Source organism: Pholcus phalangioides, unplaced genomic scaffold (genome assembly GCF_987345545.1).
Source record: "Pholcus phalangioides strain wild (caught in Gottingen) unplaced genomic scaffold, Ppha-v1.0 ptg000009l_1, whole genome shotgun sequence".
NCBI classification, from domain to species: domain Eukaryota; kingdom Metazoa; phylum Arthropoda; class Arachnida; order Araneae; family Pholcidae; genus Pholcus; species Pholcus phalangioides.
The window spans coordinates 28266968-28293092 of record NW_028301602.1 but is presented as its reverse complement, the minus strand read 5'-3'; the positions used below and the strand labels follow the sequence as shown (position 1 = coordinate 28293092).

General features: G+C 36.8%; 1 protein-coding gene and 1 pseudogene across 3 annotated transcripts; both read right to left on the bottom strand.

Annotated features, from left to right (window-relative positions):
* Window positions 1-6615: 6615 nt before the first annotated feature.
* LOC149082642 (DNA repair protein RAD51 homolog 4-like) lies at window positions 6616-25828 on the bottom strand. 3 transcript variants are annotated; one of them, XM_089235914.1, is made up of 9 exons: window positions 25012-25828; window positions 22135-22278; window positions 21039-21157; window positions 14322-14403; window positions 13300-13428; window positions 13074-13175; window positions 11344-11508; window positions 9163-9321; window positions 6616-7384 (listed from the first exon to the last, which is right to left on the bottom strand). In XM_089235914.1, exons 2-9 carry the CDS (start codon window positions 22273-22275, stop codon window positions 7319-7321), a joined length of 963 nt encoding a protein of 320 aa, XP_089092040.1. In that variant the 5' UTR covers window positions 22276-22278; window positions 25012-25828; the 3' UTR covers window positions 6616-7318. The 3 variants fall into 3 exon arrangements, with proteins under 3 accessions (XP_089092040.1, XP_089092042.1, XP_089092041.1); XM_089235916.1 differs by having other exon boundaries at window positions 25030-25675; XM_089235915.1 differs by having other exon boundaries at window positions 24980-25646.
* Window positions 25032-25460, bottom strand: LOC149082643 (golgin subfamily A member 7 pseudogene; annotated as a pseudogene).
* Window positions 25829-26125: the final 297 nt, after the last annotated feature.

The window sequence follows — 26125 nt, the reverse complement described above, 5'->3', positions numbered from 1 at the left end:
GACTAAAAACACACATCATCGTATATCTTTTATCTCATCATCTGTAACGGATATGATGATGATTTATCCATTCTTTTCCTGAAATTATAAAAGTTAATCAATGCAAACAAAATAATTAGATAAATTAAAAATAAGCCGCATTTTGGCACCCCCCCCCCCCTTGTGCTGTGGAAGAATAGGTTAAAGGGTGGAAATGGAAATTTGTGCCCTCGTCTCTGGCCCGGGGCACTAGTTCTGGTGACGCCGTACTGCATGTTCCGACCTTGTGCCGGCCGTGTTTGTGGGCCCCACTGGTCAGACATTTCACAGGGCGCATTGCAGTGAGTTTATGATGTCAAAGAACAAAAAATGATAAAAATCATCCCGAACACCCCCCTTCCCATTCCGGGCTGAATCTCTTTCAGCCCCACCTAGGGAGCCATGGAGTAGTGACGTCGGTGTTGGGATTGCTATGGGTGTTCAAACACCCACAGTATTCTGTATCATGCGGCAGAGGTGGTTCAGAAATCATACATACTTTAAAGCAGGCATCTTCAACAAGTTGCTCACGAGCACCACGGTGCTTCCTGAAGCACCCAGAGTGCTCGATGCTAGCGTCCAATTTCGTGCTCGCGAGCACTTGATCAACGTTCCAATTAATCACCTTGTATATATTCATTCAAGAACTGAAATCATCCTGATTTCACGCATTCGTATATGTCAAACTCACCGTAAGGGCAGTGCCATCTTAACGCATGGGCCCACCCGGGCACGGCCTGGGGGCCTCATGAGAAGAGGGGCCTCACAAAAGTCAGAACTGGTTGAAATTTTCAAGAATTTTCCAGGTAGGGCCTAAGAAAAATCACTTGGCCCGGGGGCCCATGGTGCTCTTAAGACGGCCCTGCGTAAGAGTGCTCTGCTTTTGATGATGGGCACTGGCAGGACTCGCGACTAGAAAATAGTTGAAGGCCTCTGCACCATTTACCACAGTATGAAAGTGTACGAGTTTTACCTAGGAATTTCTAGGTAAAACTCGTAAGTCCAGCACTCACAATCATGTCCTTCCCCCAATCCAAGAGCGGGGGGGGGGGCGCTTTAGTCTGGGATTTTTAGCGGGCCCCAGCCATCTTTATCGTGTACTCGTACTCCTCGGCGACATTCGCTGTGTTTCCCACAAGAGTTTGGTAAATTTTTTATAAGCTATCAGGTAAAATGAGTAACCACAAACGTATGGATAACGGAATGAGATGGAGAATCGTCGGTAGATTAGAGGCAGGGCAATCACAAGTGCAGGTGGCTACAGAGCTCGAGCCCAGTGTCGTCTACAATTTGTAGAAACAGTTGCAGGACACTGGATCCATATCGAGAAGACCTGGACAAGGTTGTCGAAGAGCCACGACGACCAATGAGGATCGTTATTTGACACTTTCAGCATGGCATCACAGCTCATGTGAGCTGCATGCTGCCACTGGAACTCGAGTTTCATGGTTTACTGTTGCCCGAAGGCTTCATGAGAGAGAGGTCTTTATGCCAGAAAAACCGCTGTTTGCGTCCCGCTAACTGCAGCACACAAGAGACGCATTTATCATGGTGCAGACAACATAAGCCTTGGACCAGACTACAGTGGAGCACCGTGCTCTTCACAGATGAGTCGAGATTCAGCCTGGACACTGATTCTCGACGTACACTCATCTAGAGAGAGCCTGGTACCCGATGCGATCCCTCCCACATCAGGGAAATGAACCACTATGGTGGTGGAGGTGTCATGGTCTGGGCAGGCATCATGTTGAATGGCAGCACACCCCTCCATGTGTTTGGTAGAGGGTCCGTGACTGCTGGGAGGTACAGAGAGAAGATCTATAGCCCTATGTTCGACTTTTCAGGGGCGCAGTTGGCCCTCGGTTCCTGTTCATGGACGATAACGCTCACCTGGCAACGATTATCTGGAAAGTGAGGATATTCGACGTATGGATTGGCCACCCAGATCTCCTGACCATGTCTGGGACGCTCTTGGAAGGGCAATTATATCTCGTCATCCCCCTCCGAGAACCATCCCAGAAATGAAAACTGCGTTGCTGCAGGAGTAGAACCGATTGTCACAGGGACTCCTCAACTGCTTCGTGTCCAGTATGCCGTGTGCGACCTCTCTGACTATGAGAGGTGACCATACCCTATATTAGACTCATTTTCGGTTCGATCTCGCAACGTGAATTTCGGACATTCCTGCAATGATGAGCTTTACTGACAATCATGCGTGCGTACTATGACTTTTGTATGGTACATCTCTTTCTCTGTTATAACTGTGTATTCGTACCAAATTTATTAAAATCTGTCCACTAGTTTTTCAGAAATTCGACGTAATGCGCTAATTCTCTTAATTTTTCACACGTGTGTGTGTGTATATATATAGATATGCCGTGATCTTTGGTGAGTCCGTCTATAGTGAATTTACAGTATGGAAAAAAAAATATATATATATATATTTTAGTCCCTAGTTCAGAATTTTCGGCTCTTCTCGAACCGCGGCTCCCTTGCCCAAATCATAATTCATCTGCAGCTCTTTAGAATAATTTTTGGTATATAAATTTTCATTTGAAAGAATCACTTCAAAGCATAAATAGGCACACAAATCAATATATCCAGCTCACAGAGAAGCCCCCAAGAGCCGCGATGCAGTTTCAGAAACACACTGCCCTAGACTAACACCTTCTAAAGGAGGCTCTAGAAGGTGTTGCCTAGACCCCCCCCCCCCCCCCACACACACACACGGACCCTCATCTTGGTAAAAGGTAAAAAAGATTCGAAAACCTCTAGGGACCTTGATCTTAATCACAACTGGGAGGGAGGGGTCTGATACCCCGAATAAGGAAGAAGGCGCTGAGTTTACTGTTTTTCTGTTCAAAGTTACGGTTCGGGGGGGGGGTTCAAAATAGACACTGGTCCCGGCGACAGAGTAAATTTTCATTTCTAGTTGCAGCCGGCGGTTTGTCTGGCCTTGATAAGCAGTAAAAGAGTAGAGAACAATCAATGCAATTCTGATCCTGTTTTACGGCCCCAATTATTTTGCGGCTGCCACTTCCGCGGCTCAGCACGCGCTAAGACGGGAGAAGGTCTAGTTCTTTTACCAACAAAAGAACTAGACAAGTCTCATTTTTCCTTCAATATGTTTTCATGCTCTAATTTTTAATGAAAGGTCTTAGAACAATATGAGAAAAAAAAATTTCTCCAAAAGAGAAAGATTAAATTAGGGTATATATATAATTCTTATTAAAATGGCAGACATTTATGTTTAATAAATAATATATATGCGCAAAGCATGCCAATAACAGAATTGATTATAAAATCTGTAGTGTGACTGAGAAAATTGCAGATAAAAAAACTAGATCTATATTGACCAATACAAGTGGTAAAATTTGCTAACCATAAAAAAATTCAGTTTTCGGATTTCTAAGGGTGATGCATAGAAATTCGGTAACTCTTGTCGAGACAGTTCCGGTTTCGCTCTATTTAATAAAACGACTGGAAAAAAAAGAGAAGGAAATTCTTTAGAATAGGAAAAAAATGTATAACATAAAAGAATAAAGATTGAAATCGTTAAAAAAAATGTTTGATAATTTTGCATGTAACAGATTTTCAAAGTTTGACAGCCTCTCCTTAGAATTATTTGGATCACTTAATGATTTATTGCTAGTCTGATTGATTAATCAGCACATTTTTACTTCTAAAAAGTTTTTCTCAATTTCTTTCAATTTTTTTCTTATGCACAATGCTTAACAATGTGTAAAAATATCTATTGTTTGAGAATTTGAGACAGAATATTTGCGATTGTTCGAGTTTCTTTTCCTGTGCAATGAGAAATTGAAAAAAAATTAAATTTTTCTTAAAACACATTAAAGAGCGATAGATGGCTTTTTCCTCAGCTCGAGATATCAAGGAAACAGTTATTTTCCGGATATTATGCTGAGGTGAACTCGGAAAGAAGTCATCACGTCTCCGCCGGGACTCGAACCCAGGTCCTCTTGCATACCGGGCACGCATGCTACCGGTAGGAAAATAACTGTTTCCTTGATATATCTCGAGCTGAGAAAAAGCCATCTATCGCTCTCTAAACCGTCCCACCCGGGGGCCATTTCCTGAAGTTAAGAGAGGCTACTAAAATGTGCCTCTACTTCAGCGCCTCACACCACACTACGTGAAATAAGGAAGGCAGGGCCATGTCTCCAGTGGTGTAGATGGTAGCATGCTTGCCCGGTATGCAAGAGGCCCTGAGTTCGATTCCTGATGACTTTTCTTTCCGAGTTCACCTCAGCATAATATCCGGAAAATAACTGTTTACTTGATTAATTACTCTTGGAAACAAAAGTGACATTTCTTGTCTTTTAGTGTTTGGCTATATTTTTCCTCAGTATATAATCCCATGCTTCTCATTTCAAAATTTTGTTCCTTAGATTTGCTTAACCTCAGTGATAAAACTGAACATAGAGCAATTCAAATTATGTATCAAAAGTTTTAATTAGTAGAAATATATTTTTATTGTGAAAACTACTTTATATATGAGTATATAGAAATTGAAAACTCAATTTTCTCTTTTTAGTTCAATACTATAATGAGTGACCTTTTTTTCAATTTGAATGCATACTCAAAAAGTTTTATACCATGGAATGAATTTGTATTTTGGAAACTTAACTTAATTAAATAACAATTATACTGAAGTGATTGCCAACAAGGTAAACTGAAGAGCCAAAAAAACTGGTCAGGCATGCGTATGCAAATAAAGAGATATGGAAAAACAAAAAATGATCAGAATCATCTCGGGCCTCAGGGCTGCAGCCCTGTCCTGACCCCATTAGCACAACGACATAGTACAATATCTGGACCATATTGTTATAAACTGAAGAGCCAAAAAAACTGGTACAGGCATGCGTATGCAAATAAAAAGATAGGGAACCAATCAGAGTACGGCGCTGCGGTCGGCAACGCCTATATAACACAGCAAGTGTCTGGCAGAGTTGTTAGATCGGTTACTGCTACTAAAATGGCAGGTTATCGAGATTTAAGTGAGTTTGAACGTGGTGTTATAGTCGGCGAACGAGAGATGGGACATAGCATCTCCGAGGTAGCGATGAAATTTGATTTTCACGTACGACCATTTCACGAGTGTACCGTGAATATCGGGAATCCGGTAAAAAATTAAATCTACGACATCGCTGCGGCCGGAAAAAGATCATGCAAGAACGACGACTGACGAGAATCATTAAACGTGACAGACGTGCAACCCTTCCGCAAATTGCTGCAGATTTCAAAGCTGGGCCATCAACAAGTGTCAGCGTGCGAACCATTCAACGAAATATCATCGATATGGGCTTTCGGAGCCGAAGGCCCACTCGTGTACCCTTGATGACTGCACGACACAAAGCTTTATGCCTCGCCTGGGCCCAATAACACCGACATTGGACTGTTGAGGACTGGAAACACGCTGTCTGATCTGACGTGTCTCGGTTCCAATTGCTTCGAGCTGATGGACGTGTACGGGTATGGAGACAACCTCATGAATCCATGGACCCTACATGTCAACAGGGGACTGTTCAAGCTGGTGGAGGCTCTGTGATGATATGGGTCTGGTCCTGATACGTCTAGATACGACTCTGACAGGTACGTAAGCATCCTGTCTGATCACCTGCACCCATTCATGTCCATTGTGCATTCCGACGGACTTGGACAATTTCAGCTGGACAATGCGACACCCCACACGTCCAGAATTGCTACAAAGTGGCTCCAGGAACACTCTTCTGACTTTAGACACTTCCGATGGCCACCAAAATCCCCAGACATGAACATTATTGAACATATGGGATGCCTTGCAACGTGCTGTTCAGAAGAGATCTCCACCCCCTCTTACTTATACGGATTTATGGACAGCCCTGCAGGATTCACGGTGTCAATTATCTCCAGCACTACTTCAGACATTAGTCGAGTCCATGCCATGTCGTGTTGCGGCACTTCTGCGGGCTCCCTACGCGATATTAGGCAGGTTTACCAGTTTTTTTGGCTCTTCAGTGTAAAACTTAATATGAAACTATTTTTTCTACTTATAACAGTGCATTATCACATTTGATTGTACACTATAAAGAAAAATGCAAGCTCACTTAAATTTGGTTCAGCTCTATTTTTGAATATTGCATAATCAAAGGCAACAAATTATCTATTCAAAGAACACAAAAATATACCTTTCAAATAAACAAATTCCAACTTCAGACTTTGGAAAGTTTTTTTTCCTAACAAAATCAACCACCACCAGTTTTTTTTAAATTTAAAACAGTGAAGATAATGATTAGCTATTTGATCAGTGTTTTCAGAAAGCGGGCAATGATTCTTCCTGTTTGGGACACTGGAACAAACCAGGGATATTTTGTTTCGGAAAGTAGAATTGGGGGTGGGGGGGTTAGTGGGCAATAAGACAACCTAACTTGGAAGGAACACACTGTTGGAGACTGATAGATTCATTGATTTCCTAAGAAAATATATCTTATACCTTATGAACTCACTCAGTACAATGGTGATGATTACTTATTATTGATGATGATTAATTATTTGCCCTAAAAGAATAAAGAATGCTGTAAAAAATAATGCTATACAGAAGTTTTTGTTTTTTTAATGAAAAGCTTACAACACAGAAATAATTCAATTCACATGATCTATAGTGCATTGAATAAAGCAACATTTATATAATCTACCACACATAAAAAAGCATGTTAAATAAAATCTAAAATTTCTAAATATGAAAATTCATTTTTAAAATTTCCTTCACTGGGAAAATACACTACTCAAAGAATGGGGGAGGGGCACATTTTTTTTATACATAAACTAACAATTAATTTTCCATGGTAAATAGTTCTCAAAAAACACACGTACATACATACACACTGATAACAATTTTGTTTTTTTCTTAAAAAATCACATATATTAATATAAAAAAAATTGCTGGGCTATATATTTTAACCACAGAAACAGCATAACATGACAAAAAAAAAAGAATAATAAATAATTACGCGTCAGTTATATATTTCTTGGTTTATTCATTTTTCTAGATTTGCATTGATATACAATTAATTGCTAACTCGCAAAATGATCCAAAAATCAAAATGGAACAGAAGCTCTTATAAATGCTAACTTGGAAAGAAATGAAGTTAAAAAAAAAAAATAACTGCAAAAAAAAGAAGCTAACAACAATAAAATAATGAGATTCATGTCCTCCTAAAAAAATAATAATGCTTTGGCATTTGATTTTGAGCAATTGGATAAGTTAGAAACAGCACATATTGACAAAATAATTATAAGACTACAAAACATCGTCATCTTTTATCCCATCATCTGTAACGGATATGATGATTTCTCCATGCTTTTCCTGAAATTATAAAAGTTAACCAATGCAAACAAAATAAATAGAGAAATTATAAATTTTTCTAAATGAACTGTACAAAATAAAAACACTCGTCTAAACTTAATTCATCGCAGCAATTTAAAAATTTTTGAGCAAGACAATATATAAATGTTTCAATAGTCAAAGAATAAAGATTCTATAACTAGAGTCCTCAGTATAATACTAAGAATGATGTGATTTTGAACCCTTTAAACAGTTTTTAAATTTCCCCTGATCTACATTATAGCTGCCACATTGGAAATCACTAAACCTTATAGAAATTGTTATTGTATTTTCAAGAAGATTTTTTTTTCTCAATTGCAAGCTGATATATGCTTCTCCCCAACACAAAATAATAATGAAAACAAGGAAGGTAAAAACTATCATTTTCCCTGTGGCGCCATTTTGAGAGAGAACCTGAGATATTTTGGGATTGCTGTTTTCAGAGGGTTCTAAGAACCCACGATATCTCAGGATTGCTGCTGTAAGGGTTAATTGAATTTACATTGCAACACTAACTTAATCGTAATTTGAACAAAATTTAAAATTTTGAAAGATGTGATAGTTAAAATGTTTGAGATTCATTCATCAAAAACTTCCAAAAACATTGATTTTAAATTAATGATTTTAATTGAAAATGACACAAATTACCTTCATAAAATATCATGCTCAAAAAATTTCAAGTTATTATTCAGAGTTATAACTGAAGTTAGACCTACTATTGCAAGTCATAACCCTTTCATTGCTATTGATGAGATATCCTGCCTAACCCAATTTATAACTCTATAGTCAAAGAATAAAGATTCTACAACTAAAGATTCTTAATTTTGACCTCAACAAAATATACCAACTTCTAAAAGTGAAACATGTGACAGCTTATATAACATTATGACACCACTTTAATCTTGCCCCCCCCCCCCTCTGGATTGGATGATTAGTGGAACACAAGTATGTGACACTCTAGCATATAGTCGCTTCATGTAATGCATTCAGCACACAATATTAGCATATATTGGCTTACCAAGTAATGCTACAACCATGGATTTAACAGTTGTGGAGGTTGCTGATCAATTCCTTTTGGCTACTATAGAAATATAATAATCATTAGAAGGGATGATAACCCATGGTAGACTGGGCACAGGTCACCCAACAACTGCCTGACTCGTTTGGAATTGTTTCCATAATCAGTATGCTGCAATAGCAGCCAAGTGGAATCAACAAGCAACTTCCACGACTGTTACATCAATGATTGCAGCATCACTTGATAAGATAATACAATCAAAAATTCTGTTATAACAAATTCCAAGAGACCAAAGAAATCACTTCATTATAAAGGAATTCCAGGTTTTTGAATTGTTCTTATGTAAACTTATTTGGGGAATCAGAAAAGTGGTCATTAAAACAAGATTTTTGTTATAACGGTATTTGTTAAAATGGGATTCAACTGTATCTGCCAGTGCTGTGTGCTGAAGGTTCCGCATGAAGGGGCTGTATGCTTGCCTACTGCATATTTGTGTTCCACTAACTGTCCAATCCAGAGGGGCAAGATTAAAGTGGTGTCGGCTCACCTCCTTGAAAGCTTCTTACTTACTCCAAATATTTTTCAAAGCTAATTTCCCAATGGAACCAGTTTTTCCCCCTTCCTCCTTTATGAAAAAAATGTGTCATTTTAAAAAATTCAGTGATTTCACTATGAAATTCCTAATGTTGATCTGTAAAATTAGTTGTGCTGATGAAATTTGAAAAGGAAAATCTGTCCTTACCTTGCGACAACTTTTATAAATGGAAATACCTCTGGAACACTCAGAGAATTTATCAGTTTGTTTATTGATGGTCAATGACACTGATGGGACGTATGACCAGTATCTTCCAAGTGCAGGTTTTATTTCATAGTCTTTGCCTTGAACCATGTTATTACATATCTATGGTGTATATATAGATGTATGTGAATGTTAAAAAATATATACATATATGAGTGTGACAGTTTCAAAAGAATCAATTAACCACGTGAAAATTGAGGGCTTTTTAATATCAGGGGTCCATCCAGATCGTTTTTGTAGAGTCTTAATTTTGCGAAAATTTCCCACTTTTGATGAAAAGCAATTTTGTGGGAAGCAAAACAATCTTGTTAATTTAGTACAGATGAAACTCCAAATCAGTAGACTCTCTATAATCTGGCACATAGACCAGGAGTAAGCAAGATTACTGGAAGGCCTTTGAAAAAGCAATGCATTCAAATTATTTAAGCTACTGTAAGCTGAAAATTTTATTAACACAATGCCATGTGTAGCCAAAAATGGACTGAACTTTAAATATGAATTTAAAATATTGTATATATGTTATAAATTCACTAAGAAATGAGTTTGCATAATGAATATGTGAATTTTTTTGTAACAAAATAAAGCAATTACACTTGGTGACTATTATTTTAAATTGAAGTAAAAAAACTGGGGTTGCACGGGTATATTTCTTGGTAAGGTCAACCAACTTCTTCTGTCTTTTTTTCAATTTAATAATCTCATTTTTTAAACAAGAGTTAATGTTTCGACTGCAATGACATCGCACACACAAGAGAAACAACAAGCGATGCAGACAAGACACTATCACAAGCGAATGAGACTGAGAATCAAATCGAAGCAAAGATTGAACTGTATAGATGCTATGGGTTGGTATATACACAATATTGTTTAGTATTGTTTTCCCTCTGAGTAGCAGATGCATGCAAACACATGTGGGGACATTTATACATTCCTGCACATCCACAAGGAGCAAACACTCTGGATTATTGAGAGTCTACTGTACATGGTTTTGCTAACCTGTATTTTTGTGAAGGGTACAGTAAATGGACCTAAATTTCAGCTGGACAGACCTTCTGAGCATAGTGATATAGTAGAACCTCAATTATCTGGGTATGGAAATTTTAATTTCATGTTAAGCTTTTTCCCTATCCGTATTGTTGTTAGTGATTTTTTTTTTTTCATTGGTAACGTACAATTTTGTGAAATGGTAATGAAAACAAACATTTCAATTTCGCAGAACTGGATTCCTTCATTCTTTCACAGAACTCCCTTTTCAATTCTCAGAGGTCCACCTCAAGGTGTTGAAATGGCATGCACACACACAGCCCCCACATGCACACACATATTGTAATGTATTTTGCCCCTTGGGTCCTACATTTTGTTATCACCAATGGCTTGTTACCCATTATAACCCCCTAGTTAACTAACGCTAGGTCTTTCCCTGGGTGAGGATCTGGTTGTGTCATTATAGCTTGATGATTCATTGTTATATTGAATAATTATATGTATGAAAATTAAATAATAAACCGTGTAGGAGGTGTTGGTTGTAATTTATAGCTTTTTTTACAACTGAAAGGCACATAGACTCTCATCAGTGAAACCAGGGCCATCTTAAGAGCATCATGGGTTTCCCGGGCCAAGTGGCTTTTTTGAGGCCCTACCTGGGTAAATTCTATAAAATTTCAACCAGATCTCATTTTTGTGAGGCCCTCTTCTCTTCAGGCCCCTGGGCCATGCCTAGGTGGGCCCATGGGTTAAGACAGTACTGCTCAGCAGTACTATTACCTATTTTCAAGTCACAATGTATTTTTCTTCAAAAAAAACCAAAGTAATAATTTTCATGAGAACCCATAAATTTCTTATAAAAACATATAAACCAAATTACCACATTACCTTGAGGCAATGGTTAAAAAGAAAGAACTTTTGTCTTTTTGCACATTTTCAGTTAAATAATTGTTCTAAAGATTTATTTCATTACATACAACATAATTATATCAAGGTTCGGAAATATGAATGAAATTTTAAACATGCCTTTAAATGAAGATCAACATTAATCAATCTCAATATATTTTGAGTCTTATGTAAAGGTTTAGAAATAAAATCAGGAAAAAAAATTATGAAACAGCATTTCAAGCATTTACTCACCATGACAGACAATGAGTGCTCAGAAGAAAGGCATTTCAATTGCTGCACCATAACTGCCATCAATCCCTGACCTTCAAAATACTTGCTTCCCAAACAAGGGGAAATCAAGGGTGTAACAGAATCCAAAACTATTAATTTCAGACTTGAGAAAAAGTCATCATCCTCCTATAAACACAAGTTCAAAATGAATAAAATCATTAACACTTTCTTGTTTTGAAATAAATGAACAAAGACAGTAAAGAAAATAAAAAAACGGAATTCTCAGACTACCCACAAACTTATTTTTACACTAATTTTTCCTCCCGTTTCCTGAAAAGTAAAATCAGTTACCCTATTTAATGATTAACTCAGGATAAGCATAGGCATGCTGCAGTAAATTTATTCTAATCTCTTGGGGAAAAAAAAGCTGCAGATAATATGCACTAGTATTATATTTACACTAAGGTGGTTTGAATGTTTTTAAGCATATAACAAGCACATTACATTGGAGGGGGGGGGGGAAGAGAATAAAGTCAAAGTGGTGCAAGTCAATAACCCTCATTTTGAGAGAAAAAAAAGGTTTTACTAGAATTGGTGTCATAGTCCCATGTAAAAAGATTTATCATTTCCCGATCATTTGATGAACTATTGAAGCTAAAGTTAAATTCATTCACTCATTCAACAGTTTAATACTTCTAGATTTCACTTCCGGACTTGAGTCAGAATTTTTGAAAATTGATTTATACCACTCTGACTTCAACACCCTCATATGCAGGCATTTTCATTAGGATCTAAAATTTTAACAGCTACTCTACTATAAGGTATAGTAGTACCTCGGTTTTCGTTAACATCAGTTATTGTCTGTTTCGGCTACTTTCCCCCCAAAAAATTTGTCTTGATTATCATCAGTTGCCTTGGATTTCATTGGTGTGCCCACTTGTCTACGCTGCTAATTTTTGTTCTCATGCTCAATGTGCGATCGTTTCTCGTTGTGTGAACATCACCCCACACGTCTAGCCCAATTCCATGAGACTAAAGAAAGTTTCCCGAGTCAGCAGCCCTTCAAAGAAGGTCATTCACCATTTCGGGCCAATCTTAGAGGCGGATGAAACAGACCTCTTTGGACAGCCTTCTTGTGCAACATAGGCCCACTGATGCTGAAGCTGTCCCAGTGCCAAAAGACCAAGAAGGGAAGTGACCCTAGATAGTGCCTTGATACTCAAGGTCCTTATGGAGGGGGATTCATTTTCCAAACCATATCTGCACCCCTCTATCTTCCCTCCTAGCCAGCTTCCATACGCCAAGAAGCATCTTCAGAAAGATATAAAAATGTAAATGCCATGCTAAATGTTCATTTATTCTTTTATATTCATTTTATATATTATTTTTTTAGTATTAAATACTATATTATATTCTCTATAAAATGTGTTTTTGGTATTATTTTGGAATGTCTAGAACAAATGAATTGGATTCACATTGATTCATATGAAAATAATTGCCTTGGTTTTCATCTGTTTCAGATTTCCGCTGATTGTTTTCAGATGGATTATCAACGAAAACTGAGGTATCACTGTACTAACTATCTGAGTGCATGTTATAACATGGTGCAGTGTAATAAGCAGCAAGTGCAATACAATATAAGGCATTTGAAGTGGGAAAAAACATTTTAATCGAGATGAACAAATAAATTCATAATGAAATGTAATTGGAAAGAAAAATATAAATACTTTAGTTTTTTAACTGTATCTTACCTGTTGACATATTTTTCCATTGACAAAATGAAGAACATCAAAAAGCTCATTAACATCATACACGTGAATGACACGTAAATTTTTCATTCGATCCTCAACAAACTGCAACAAAATAAATCATAAGATAGAAGAGTTTTGCTCGAAATTTTAATTTTCCACAGTCAGTAAATACTTTATTATTAGTAATGAGCCAACTGTATAAAAACCAATCTTTAAAGAGCATCACCTGTGGATCATCTACTCTACACAACAAAAGCTGACGAAATCTTGTTGCACTGAAGTTGCCTCCAGAGTCTATGTATAAAACTGAACTTCCAGTAATTGAAATTAAACAAGCAGCAACATTCAGACATAACTGAAAATACAAAAAAAGCAATAATCAATTAATTGACTAATTTATAAATAAGAACTTTAGAAACAATCTAAAAGAGTGTATAGTTGTGAAATATATGCATAATATAAAAAAAAAATAATTGAAGAAAACATTTTTATATGCTCTTTCACACACACACACAATCAGTCTTTTAATTTAAAAAATTCTACTTTTTTAAGGTTAGTAAATCCAACTAGGTAACTGGGATTTCTGGAAGAGATTAGCTATGTGTGCCGCGCCATCAAGGTGAATCTTTCTTATGCCCCCGAATTATGCCAACTTGTTATATAGTAGACTCTTGGTAATCCAACCGTGCGCTAGTCCAGCCCATCCAGTAATCCGGCGTTTTTTAGGCACGTTTTCTTCGACCCCCCACCCTAAAAGAGGAAATTGCCCTTGCATGACTTTGCTCAGAAGTTTATATCAAATAAATTGATTTTCAATTGACTTCCATTGACCCTGCATTTTTGATAATCTGACACACCCTGGTCTGATATGTACCAGATTAACGAGAGTCTACTGTACAGATCAGCGTTATCCAAAAGTATAATTTTGAAGAGTAATTCCACTCCTAAAAATTTAAGGGGTATTTCTTTTTCATCAGTGAGAAATAAATCTATTAAAAAAATTACCCAAAATTCAAAGGACTATTTTCACTCTTTAACAAAATTTGTAGAAGTAAAATTGAATTTTGATGATATAGGCGTACACTGATACAGATATATTTTTGGTACTTATGTTTATAAAAAAACTAAATTTAAGCACAAAATATAAGAACCTGGTATTTTAATACTGTAATATCATAGAATTATGTGTGTGTATGTTTGTGCAGCAGTTAAAATGTTACTAGTTAATATATATAAATAAAGCCATACTTGTGATTTCCCTGAACCTGGCAACCCATGAATCTCAGTTATTTCACCAGTGTATATACCACCATCCAAGAATTCATCCAACCTAAGATGGATCAGGAAAAACCAATAAATACAGACATCGGTCAGAACAACAATCTAAAATTACAAATGCTATATGATTCTTTAATCTAATGCTCACTCTATTTTTTCATAGTGGAGGGTTCTCAACAAAATCTGCTAAATCATTTCCTAACAAAAATCCAAAAATATATATCCTGACTTTCCCTGACCAAAACTCCTGAAGAAAGACAATTCAAAATCTTAATCACATAAAAATTTTTCAAGTTTGTTTTTCCCCTTCACAGAATTGTGAAGACCTTTATCAAATACAGTAAAACCTTGCAATAGCAATACTCAATATAACGATAACAACAATATTTTTCAAGTGTTGTTTGGAAATATCTTTGCTGTAAGGTTAAACTGCTACTTCTCGATATAATGATAATCCCTCTACAACTATATTTTTTCTTGGTCCACAGAGTATCGTTATATTGAGGTTCCCCCTGTATTTGCATATTTCCCTGCAATTTGTCAAATATTTTACATTGCCTGATCATTTTCATTTCCCCGACTCTCCAGGTTGCTGTAGCAGCTAAAATGCATATGCTTTCTAAATATTTTTACTGATTCTAACAAGCACCCAGGCAAGCAAGTTTGGTTTTGGAGAAATAAGTGTTAAAAAAAAACTTTTCACATTTGTTTCAACAGTTTTTTTCAGCCACCTCTCATTAGGTAATTTTCTTGTCGTAGCCATTGAGTTTGCACAGGGTGGGCAAAAAGTCAGTAGAAACGTAAAAAATTCATAAAAACCAGAAGAATAACCGAAATAGAAAATGGCCTGCAGGGTTAGCATCGCTAAGTTGCAGGAATTTCTTTAAGACAGGAAAAAAAAAAAAACTAAAAAAAAGGCCAATAGGTGAAGCTGACATACACGAGTCAAAGAAAAGATATACAAATAATGAACAGAGTGCCTCCAAATTGTTTATTACAACAGTATGTGTTCCACATGACCACCACCACAGGGGATAACAACACATTGCAGGCGAGTCACAAATCCAGCAACGGCAGAGTGCAGCAGGTCCGGATGTATACATGGCACCTCTTGACAGATCGCATCTTTCAGTTCCAACAGATTGGATGGACAGCATCGATACACTCTGGATTTTAAATATCCCCATAACCAGAAGTCTGCTGTCGTCAAATCTGGAGACCGAGGAGGCCATGGGAACCTGCAAAGCCTGCTAATGATTTTGTCTTCCCTAAATGTCTGTATCAGGAATGCATTGACTGGAGTAGCAGTGTGACTAGTTGCTCCATCTTGCATAAACGTGACGGTAGAAAGCACATCTCTTTCATACAAACATGGCACAACCTTCTCGCGCAGAAGCATTAAATAACGCTGCACATTCACCATTGCCGTTTTCCACCCATTTACTGGGCACTGCGTTTAAAAAAAGACGGGTGCTATGATGAACAAACCTGTGAACCCATACCACACTGTCACTCTTGCGGAATGCAATGGTTTCTGCATGTACTCACATGGATTAGACGGTGCCCAGATGCAACTGTTATGGGTATTAACGTCGGCATGAAGCAAAAAATGAGCTTCATCTGTCCACAAGATGTTAAAGACGCAGATGGGATTCTGTTCGATTTTGGAGAAAGCCCACCTCGCAAATACTTTCCTCTGTACGGTATCTGCTGGTAAAAGTTCATGGCACGACTACAATCTGTATGGTGGGTACAGATCAAGGATTCCATGAAAAATATTGCATACCGAGGATGGTGGTAAGCCCAAGTGTCTGGCAGCTTCACGAGCACTGATGGTCCCTGCAACTGATTCGGACACTAATGCTTCCATTTCGGCTGCAACACGTGGCAGACGTGCCTTCCTTAAACATTGTTGTCCGGCTCTTACACGATCCTCCAGCGTTCCAGTTTCCTAAAACCGCTGAATGAGCTTTATGAGGCCTGTCACTGTTAAAGGCCCTTTTCTAGTCCTCAAATTCTTTAGAACTTGGAATTTGCGCAAGACAACGGTCGCTGATTCCTGGTTGACATAAACAAAAAAGCTTTATCCTTCACACTCAGCATCCTTGTTGTTGTTCACATACACGGTTTGCAAGAGCGAACTGGTTGTGGATTAGGAGCGTAAGTTCTTATAACTGTCTCATTTGCATATTTCCACCAAAGTCGCTTGTACCAGTGGCATCTATTAGCTGTTTTTTTAGGGTTTTTCCTGTCTTAAAAAAATTCCTGTGACCTAGAGATGCTAACCCTGCAAACTTTTTTATTTTTTATTTTTCCAGTTTTTATTTATTTTTAAAGTTTCTACTGACTTTATGCCCACCCTCTACTTGTGATCATTACAGATTTTGATTTCAATAGAAATATCATATCATAATTAATCAAAACAAAGATTAACAAAAAAAAATTTTGCAGTATGATTTTTCAATCAAACAAAAAATTTATCAAAACAAATTTCCATGTGTAATCATTTATAGTTTATGAAATAAGAAAAATAAGAATTACAAAAACAAAAAAAGGCAAAAAAAAGATTTTTCCGACCTTTGGCCTGTGTTAATTATTTCACATAATTTTCTCTTGCAAAGCACACTCAAAAAATTAATTTTAGATTTAAAATTTTAATAATTTAGATCTTTCAGATTGAAAACTTGCAAGGGCTCAATTGTGAATGCATTTACAATTTCAATTTTCTTTTCACAGACAAAACATTATTCAGTAATAAAAAATTGTGATCATTCAGAATTTATAAGCTTGATTTTATGGCCAACTTACATGGGATAAGTAATTTAGTAGTTACCTATAAATTTTAACTTAATTTTAGTCAAAGTTTATAAACAGAGCATCAAGTAATAAGTAGCAAGATGATGATTTAGTGGTCAAGTTAAGTAGAAAAGAATACGGTTTATATTTTGATCTCGTAAATGGGTCCTTTTTGGTCATGTACTCAATTTAAATAGTTATTTCTCACCATTGAGCCAAAACTATCACGCTTGACTATACTTCAGTTAAAATTTGGCAGATTACTAACTTCCTTGACCACTCAATAATAAGCCTTTACTCAATTTTATTTGAGTTGAAGGTGTCCCTAATGAAACTAACTAATCAATAACTAAACAGTCACTGTAAACAAAAAACCATGAGCATCTAAGAAAATTGGGGGGGGGGGAAGAGGGGAACTATAAGGCGATTCCCAAGTTTTACATATTAATTTTTTTCAGGAACCTAGTACAAACTCATGTTTGAGAATAAATTAATGCAGGGGTTCTCAAACTTTTTCCACTCATATATGGCTCTCCAGAGTTTAACAAAGAATTCCTTCAAAAAACCTTTGCCAGGACACACCATTTGAGAACCCCTGAATTAATGCATAAAACAGCAGTTCTAAATTCTCTTTGGTGCAAGCTGAAAAATATTCCATGATATATACTGATCATTCTATGGTGGCAAGGGGGTACAAGAATGTAAATTGTACAGTGTAGCTTCATTAAAAAGTTACAAGCTACACTGTACAATTTACATTTAGTCAAACCTAATTTTTGCGTGTCATCCTGGAGGAGGCCTCGGACATTGAATCTGCCTTGACATTGAATTGAGTCTAAAATAATTAAATGCTGCTCCAATCTTTTGGAACATGAAATTTCTGCCTCTGATATTAACCGTTGTATTGGAATTGGCTCTAAATGTAATCCCTGGTCCCAGACTTTCAATAATTAAATTTAATGAATTTAAAACTAAAACTGAAATTCTTAAAAATGCATTTAAATTAAAAAACAGCAGTATTTCAATTTCCGAGGACCTTTCACCTGAGCCACGCAGGCTTCCAATTCTGAAGGGAAATAATCCCTTCAGAATTGGAACTGTTAATACAAGAAGCATAATCAATAAAATTTCTTCCTTTGAATTCATCTTGCTGGCTCATAATCCCAATTTTCTAGCGGTTACAGAAACATGGTTGCATAGTAATATCAGCAACTCCGAATTCCTGCCGCCAAATTTCTCTGCCTTTCGTAAAGATAGAAATGCCCGTGGAGGGGATACTGCCCTTGTTTTTAACAGTTCTATCCCCCTAATTGGAATTCCTCTCGAACCAAATATTGAAATTGCCGTTTCTGAATGGCATCATCCCAGCTGCATTCCCATTGCAAATTTTTTCCCATTTACATATCCCCTATCTTGAACCCTCTCTACTTCATCAAACTTGAAACAATTCTAGACTGATATCATAATTTACACCTTTTAATTATAGCTGGTGACTGGAATTTACCTGGCGTAGACTGGCATAATATGCAGTCCCACTAAGGAAACCATGGTATTAATAATAGAGTTCTCTACATTTTCTTCAAATTTAACCTTGTCTAGGAACCTACTAGAATATCCAATCACTCAATCTCTACTTTAATAGCAGTTTTTCATAAAATCCCAGTTTCTAATTTTTCTGTTTTTGATGGCTGTTCCAACCACAAAATTCCCTTTTTTAGATTTCTTCCACCATCATACCCATTCCTTCTTTTAAACTGGCAAAAATACTCAACTTTACTAAGACCAGCTTCCCTCTCATGCAAAATATTCTTTTTACTCACTTTCCTGACTTCATTTCCTCTTCTTACGATATTCAACATCTCTGGAGTAAATTCAAAGCTGTTATCGAAAAATGCAAAGCCACTGTTCCTACAAATGCTCTTCATTTAAATGTCTCTTAAACCCTTGAAGCAACAATGACATTATCCATCTGAAAAGAATTTGGCATGATGTCTCTAAACTCAAGTTCAATGACTCTCCTACTCTCAGAAACAAAATCTGTCTCCACTTGTAACCTCAAAGACCTCATTTTTCACCATAAATCCAATTATCTGTCCAACTTATTGCCTACCTATCTTAAAGCAAATCCCTCAAAATTCTGGAATTTCCTCCACCCTAAATCAGCCGGCACTTCCTCACTCAAAACTTCCAACTCGGACCTAACTTCTCCCCTTGATATTGCCTCCGAATTTAATTGGGCCTGCTCTTCTGGTTTTTCCTTCGATCCCCAATACTTCTTTTCTGATTCGCTTCTCAACTTCAGTCCTATCTCTTTTTTTAAAGCTGGTCTCCTGAATCTTCTAAAACAACTAAACCCCCCCCCCTACTGACCCCAATGGGATCCCAAATCACATACTCAAATTCTGAGCAGATGAAATGTCTATCTCCTCATTATTTTCAACGTTTCACTGAACGCATCTAACCTACCCTCTGACCGGAAAATTGATAATTCCCATCCATAAAACAGGTTCACTGTCCCACCCCCTTAATTTTAGACCTATTGCAATCACCTTCTCACCTTCTCTTGCTGAAAGCTCTTTGAACACATAGTTGCCAAGGAAATCTGTACCCACTTCGACTCTATTACTTTTTCCTTCCCTAATCAACATGGATTTAGATTATCTGTATCTAGCCAGTTAACAATTTTCATACGTGACTTAACACCATTGACAAAAACCTTCAATCCGATACCATTTTCTTAGATTTTTCCAAAGCATTTGACAGGGTGCCTCATCATAGACTTCTACTAAAACTTTCAAACCTTGGTCAAAATATGTTGAACTGCTTAAATGGGCGGAGGCCTTCCTCATTAACCACAGCCAGTTTGTCTTATTCAAGGGCCAGAACTCCCCATTTCTTCATGACAAGTCTGGCACACCCCAGGGTTTGGTCCTCTCGCCATTACTATTTCTAATTTACATAAATAATCTACCCGACTCCATAAACTGCTGTATCAGACTCTTTGCAGATGATTGTTATTTAAAAAACTGTGTCCAATATATCTGACCAAGAATCTCTCCAACGCAACCTTAACATTATTTCCGAATGGTGCTCAACCTGGGAATTGCCCCTTAACTCCTCAAAAACTTTTTATGAAAGTTATCCACAAAAGAATTCCCCAAAATTTCCCTTACTCAATAAACAATTCTTTGATCTCTGAGGTTCCCATTATAAATACCTGCTCATTATAATCTCTTCCGATCTTCAATGGAATCTTCACTGATTATATTTTTAATAAATGTCTCCAAAAACTTTTTATCCTTTGTTGTAACCTGAAAAACTCCACCCATCATGTCCGTCACCTGCACTACCAGACATATATCCTCCCTGCTCTCTCCTATGCCTGTGAAGCCTGGGACCCCCCATACCAAAACCAACAGACAAATTAGAATCTATCCAAAATAAGTCCACTTGCTTCATTTTTAACTGTTGGTCTTTGTCTGTCTCCATATCAGAGCTGAAGTGCCAACTCAATATCCAACCACCCCCTCTCTTAGACTTCTTCTCGTTTAACTTTTCTTTTCAAAATCCTTCATGGGTTTTTCGAAGGCGACACTTCCAACATTCTAATTAAACCCACACATTTCTCTGTTAGGCTCAACTATTCCCAAAAATTACAGCCCATCTTTGCTTCTTCAAATTGTCACAAATTTAGCTTCTTCCTAAGAACTATTATCGACTGGAACCACCTACCACCAAATATTGTAGATTGTACTACGATTTCTGAATTTTCCTGTATTATCAATTGTTATTTTCGTCATACATAACTTCATCCTCTTGTAGAGGCCTCGGCCAAACAAAATTGAATGAATAAATAAATAAAAAGCCATAATATTAAAAAAAAGGTTTCACCTGTGGCTTCCTGTATTCAATATTGATAAAGATTGCAGCTGCTCATCATAAAGACTTTCACCACTCTGAGCAAATGAAGAATAACATGCAAGCAAAACTCTCTGAATCGATGCTGTATCCTAATTCAAAAACAAATGCATCTTCCCATTTATTTTGTTTTTTATACAAAAAATATATATTAATCAGGATACTTAAAAAAATGGTTATAAAATAAATTTACAAAGTTATGATTCAAATTTAAGTCTTAAACATCCCAAAAAAGTATTAGTAATGACAGTGTTATTACACTTTTGGGAAAGGGTCTGCAACAATATCATGATTAATCCAACAAATGATCCATCAAAAATAAAGGTTCTTGACCTAGTTCGATGCCAATTACTCTCTACTTAGAACAAGGTCTTCACCACCCTACTTGCGTCCAATACCAAGGTTTTCATGGCGTTGTGTGAATGAGCATTGACGAGGATGTTTGAGAGACATATGCATCAGCTAGAATAATTATTCATTGGTTAAGACTATTACGACCATATCCAATCATTATTGTGACTATTATTTCAATTTTTCTATATAGTAAAACCTTTTTTTTTTATGGAACCCGGGAACCAAAAATTTTGTCTGTAAAAGAGGGGTGACCATTAATCAAGGGGTTTGAAATGTGTACTTATATTATATGGGGGAAAATTATTATTTGCCCGAAAAGAGGGGGGATGACCACATAAGAGGGATATCCGTTAAGAAGGGTTTTACAGTATTCGTTTATTTTTTAATTAGAGAAAGAAAAACTTTCCACCTCTAGAGATACCTTTGCATAGGGACGAATCGATATTGCCACATGGTGATGTGGCCTAAGTACCTCTTGGTACTTGGAATCAGGTCGCCATATATTGCATTGAAAACCTTGAAATTTTTGAGTTTATTACAAGATATTACTCTTCTATTTCCTGCAATGGATGTTCAGCCATGTATTTCAGTTTTGTGCTATCCTTAATTTTATTATTCTTTAGGTATACATTGTTGTAGTTTTGAAAATAGAATTTCTCAAGTCATGAATATTGATTATTTTTTATGAAAGTGAAAATGCTAAATACAGAAATACCTTGTATGGTACTAAGATTTTCTGAGCTAAAGTTTCAGTATCAGCAGACAAGAAATCAAGTACAGTTTTTATCCCTTTATCTTTGCAACGCTTGATAACATCACCAGTTAAACACGAAGACAACCCTTCAACCAATAACATTTCCTACAATAAAAGAAAAAAAAAATCAAAATAGCATCCCAGAAAAATGACTGAAACAATACTAATTTCAGTACTTGTGTGAAATCAGAAACCCTGGGAGAAAATGAAATGTTTTGGATGTTGGGAGATGTCATGAAAATAACAAAAGACTTTTCATGCATTGAACTCATTTTAATAGGAAAGTAACAAGCTAGATTTCAAAGTTGCAATGCTATGTATGCTTGGGTAATAGTGACACCAATTATTTTAACCTGCTGCAAACCTGTTTCTTCTCTGCCTAGTATGAAAATATAGTGAGAATACAACTATGTGTAGAGAGTGATGTATATTGCGAGTTTTGTGAGTGCAAGAATGTTTATGACGGTTCACAGAAAAGTACCTACTTTCTGCCACCTGTTAGTAACTGAGAGAAATACAGTAAAGTTACGATAATATATGGTAAACAACACAGAGACCACTTTGGATTACTGAAAACTGAAATTTTTGTAGTATTTCAAATACTACCGAAAACAACTTTAAGAGATGGTGTTGGGAAAGTCTCCTAACATTGATTTTATGATAAATATAAGTGATAAAAAATTTAGAACATACAAGGTTTGTCACAGAGTTGGAGCCCTGCCAATCTAGCAATTATATTTTGCTTCTAATGACATAGGCCATTCCAATAAATCATGGGCATATTAATAATAGAAAGTTAACGTTAAAAAATAGAACTTATTCTCATTCGATGAAATACAGTGAAATCTCGATATACCGATACTCTGCGGACCAAGAAAGAATATTGTTGTAGAGAGATTTGTTACATTGAATATTGTTGTAACAAGGCTTCACTGTATAATTGTCCTAATTTTTTTCACCTGTTTGTGCTTAATTTTACTCTTCTGGTGCTTGATTCATCTGCATAATTCACACGGATTATGGCTGCCAAGACAGTGACAAAAATATTTCCTCCAGCAGTGAGATATATGTTTCTATTTTTTGTTTTTCCCCCATTACAGAAGGGTCTGATCTGAAAAATTTTAGCCTGTGGGAGGGGAGACACTGAAAACCCCAGTTTAGGGATCAAAACCTTTAGTCTATTACAGGTAAGGCAGCAACTACGAGGGAGCAGGTGGGTCTCGTGCCCCGGGTACTGGACCCAAGGGGACGCAAATTTCATTCTGAAACCTGTTGGATTGTTTTTTTTCTCTCCGTGCATGTGCGGGAACCGGTTGTTCCAACGCTGTATGCAAATCGGTGGTGGCGTGCTCTCGCCCTCACGGGAGCACGGATATATAGACTGGTTTTTTCTCTGTAGGTGAGATGTTTGTTTCTCCCTTTTGATTGCCGGCCGTATTTTTTGATGAATGAAAATGATCTTGTTTTTTTTGCAACTTTCATGGAATAAAAGAGTTCAAAATGAACTTCTGATCGTTGTTTTTCTTTCTTCAGCTCAGTCGGCGTGCTCTGCCCCCAACAAAACCTCTCCTTCAACATTATGAGGGGCATCAAAATGCACACTTGCCTCGGGTGACCAAGCATCTAGTTGCAACCCTGATTACAAGGGATCTCAAACTGTGTGCGCAGCATAATGGTGTGCCTCCAATCTTCGTCGGGGGCACTGCAGAGCAGTGACCATGACAAAGGTTTTTTGAAAATATGCTTCGTTAAACAGCTCTGGGGAGCCAGTGGAACTCACAGATAAGCTTCGAGTAAGAAAAAGGGACGCAGCGGGTGAAAAAAGTTTGAGAACCCCTGGTCTATTATGTTCCATTCAAACTGAAATTACTCACATTCATAGGAAAAAGTAAATTAAATGGAAATAAAATGTATTTGCAACACAAAATTATAACTAATATAATTGATTAATGAATTTCAGCTAGTGAGATTTACCAGCTTACTGCATACTTTTATAAACTACACAGAAAGTAGCTTCACAGCAACTTCATTAACACATTCACAGGACAAGTAATGCAAAATACTGTTATTCATCGCCCTCTAAAAAAACCTGAGAAATTAAAAAATACAGTCAGCCCACAGTAACATTGGTATTGTGCACTAAAGGATCAGAGTTAAAAGAAGGATACAGATGCAGTATAATCCAGACCCCCCACCACCAAAGACACAGTTAGTCGCCAAAGCAGGCATTATGGTGCCAGGTATATAGGCTACTGCTTCGATAGCGCGATCAGTAGAGGCATGGCAAAGGATATACAGGTATATAGGCTACTGCTTCGATAGCGTGATCGGTAGAGGCATGGCGTGAGATGTATTAGCTACTGCTTCGATAGCGCGATCGGTAGAGGCATGGCATGAGGTATATTAGCTACTGCTTCGTTAGTGCGATCGGTAGAGGGTTGGCGTGCGATATACAGGTATATAGGCTAACATTTATAATAGCATAACCAGGTAAATAACATTTATAATAGCATAACCAGGTAAATAACATTTATAATAGCATAACCAGGTAAATAACATTTATAATAGCATAACCAGGTAAATAACATTTATAATAGCATAACCAGGTAAATAACATTTATAATAGCATAACCAGGTAAATAACATTTATAATAGCATAACCAGGTAAATAACATTTATAATAGCATAACCAGGTAAATAACATTTATAATAGCATAACCAGGTAAATAACATTTATAATAGCATAACCAGGTAAATAACATTCAAGTTACAATATGCAGCATGCACTGAATGTTTTTCAACATACCAAATATATATGATAAATAAAAGTTCACTAACAGGGAAAGGAGTTCATACAGTTATGCTCTGTTTTGCTGGGGTGGCTCAACAATAGTAACTTCAATAACTCGAAGTCCTCTCTCGATGGGATCGGTGATATGTAGTCCTCTGGGACCCCAAACGTTAGAGTTCTGCTCCTCCAAATAGTTAGCGACGGTTTTGAGGCATTTCTCGTAGCGAGTTTCCATACACAAATACGCGAGGTAGGAAGTGAAGCAAGCCAGGCAGCTCTCGCAGAACGTCTCGCAGGTAGTCTTGTCGGCCTCGGCGTATATTCTGTTCAGAGTAGTTATCGTCTGCTCGAAAGTCACTTTATCGATGAGTCCTTCCAATTCCGGTGGGAATTTCGTCTGGAATTTCACATTCGTCCCTTCCGAATAATCGCGCTGTATAAACACTTTCGTGGGTTTGTTTGCCGTGTCGCTCCGGACTGCTGCTGAAGTAGCCATTTAAAAAAAAAAAATTATACTCCGTTTACTCCATTTTCATTGACTTGTCGTTTCCGCCATCCTTTATTTTAAGATTTTATTCAAAAATTGAAAAAAATTCAGTTTCCATCGTAGATTTAAAATTATCAGCTGGAGAAAAACTGCTTTAAAAATACCTAACGAAGTTATAAAACGGTGTTTTTATATTTAAAAAAAAAAAAAAAATTAACATGCACAGATGAAAAGTGAAATTGCATTTAAAATATGGCAATCAAGGCGAAGATTATCAAATTTATTAATGGAAGCGATTTTTATTTCTCTTTTAATATGTGTGAAAATAGTTTTAAAAATATTTATGTGAATTTAGATAAGTTCTCAGTTCTGAATGCGAAGATTTGTGATAACAAGGATCGCACCCATTCTGAAAGGTTTCCTGGGAAGTTTCTTTGGTGTTAACCCTCACCCCTAGGAGATGATTAAACGAGCTTTTTCTAAAATTTTATAGTTAAAAATATAATAAATCTGCCAGGGCATCAAGGCTAGTGTCATGGCAGACTTCAACATTTGTGGACCAGACAACCGTGACCATATTTTTGAAAAAACGGGATATTTCGTTGATTCAAAACTCATGTTAAATAACGATAGAATGAAAAATTTAAAAGTCAATTTTCTCAGCATGCTGGGCA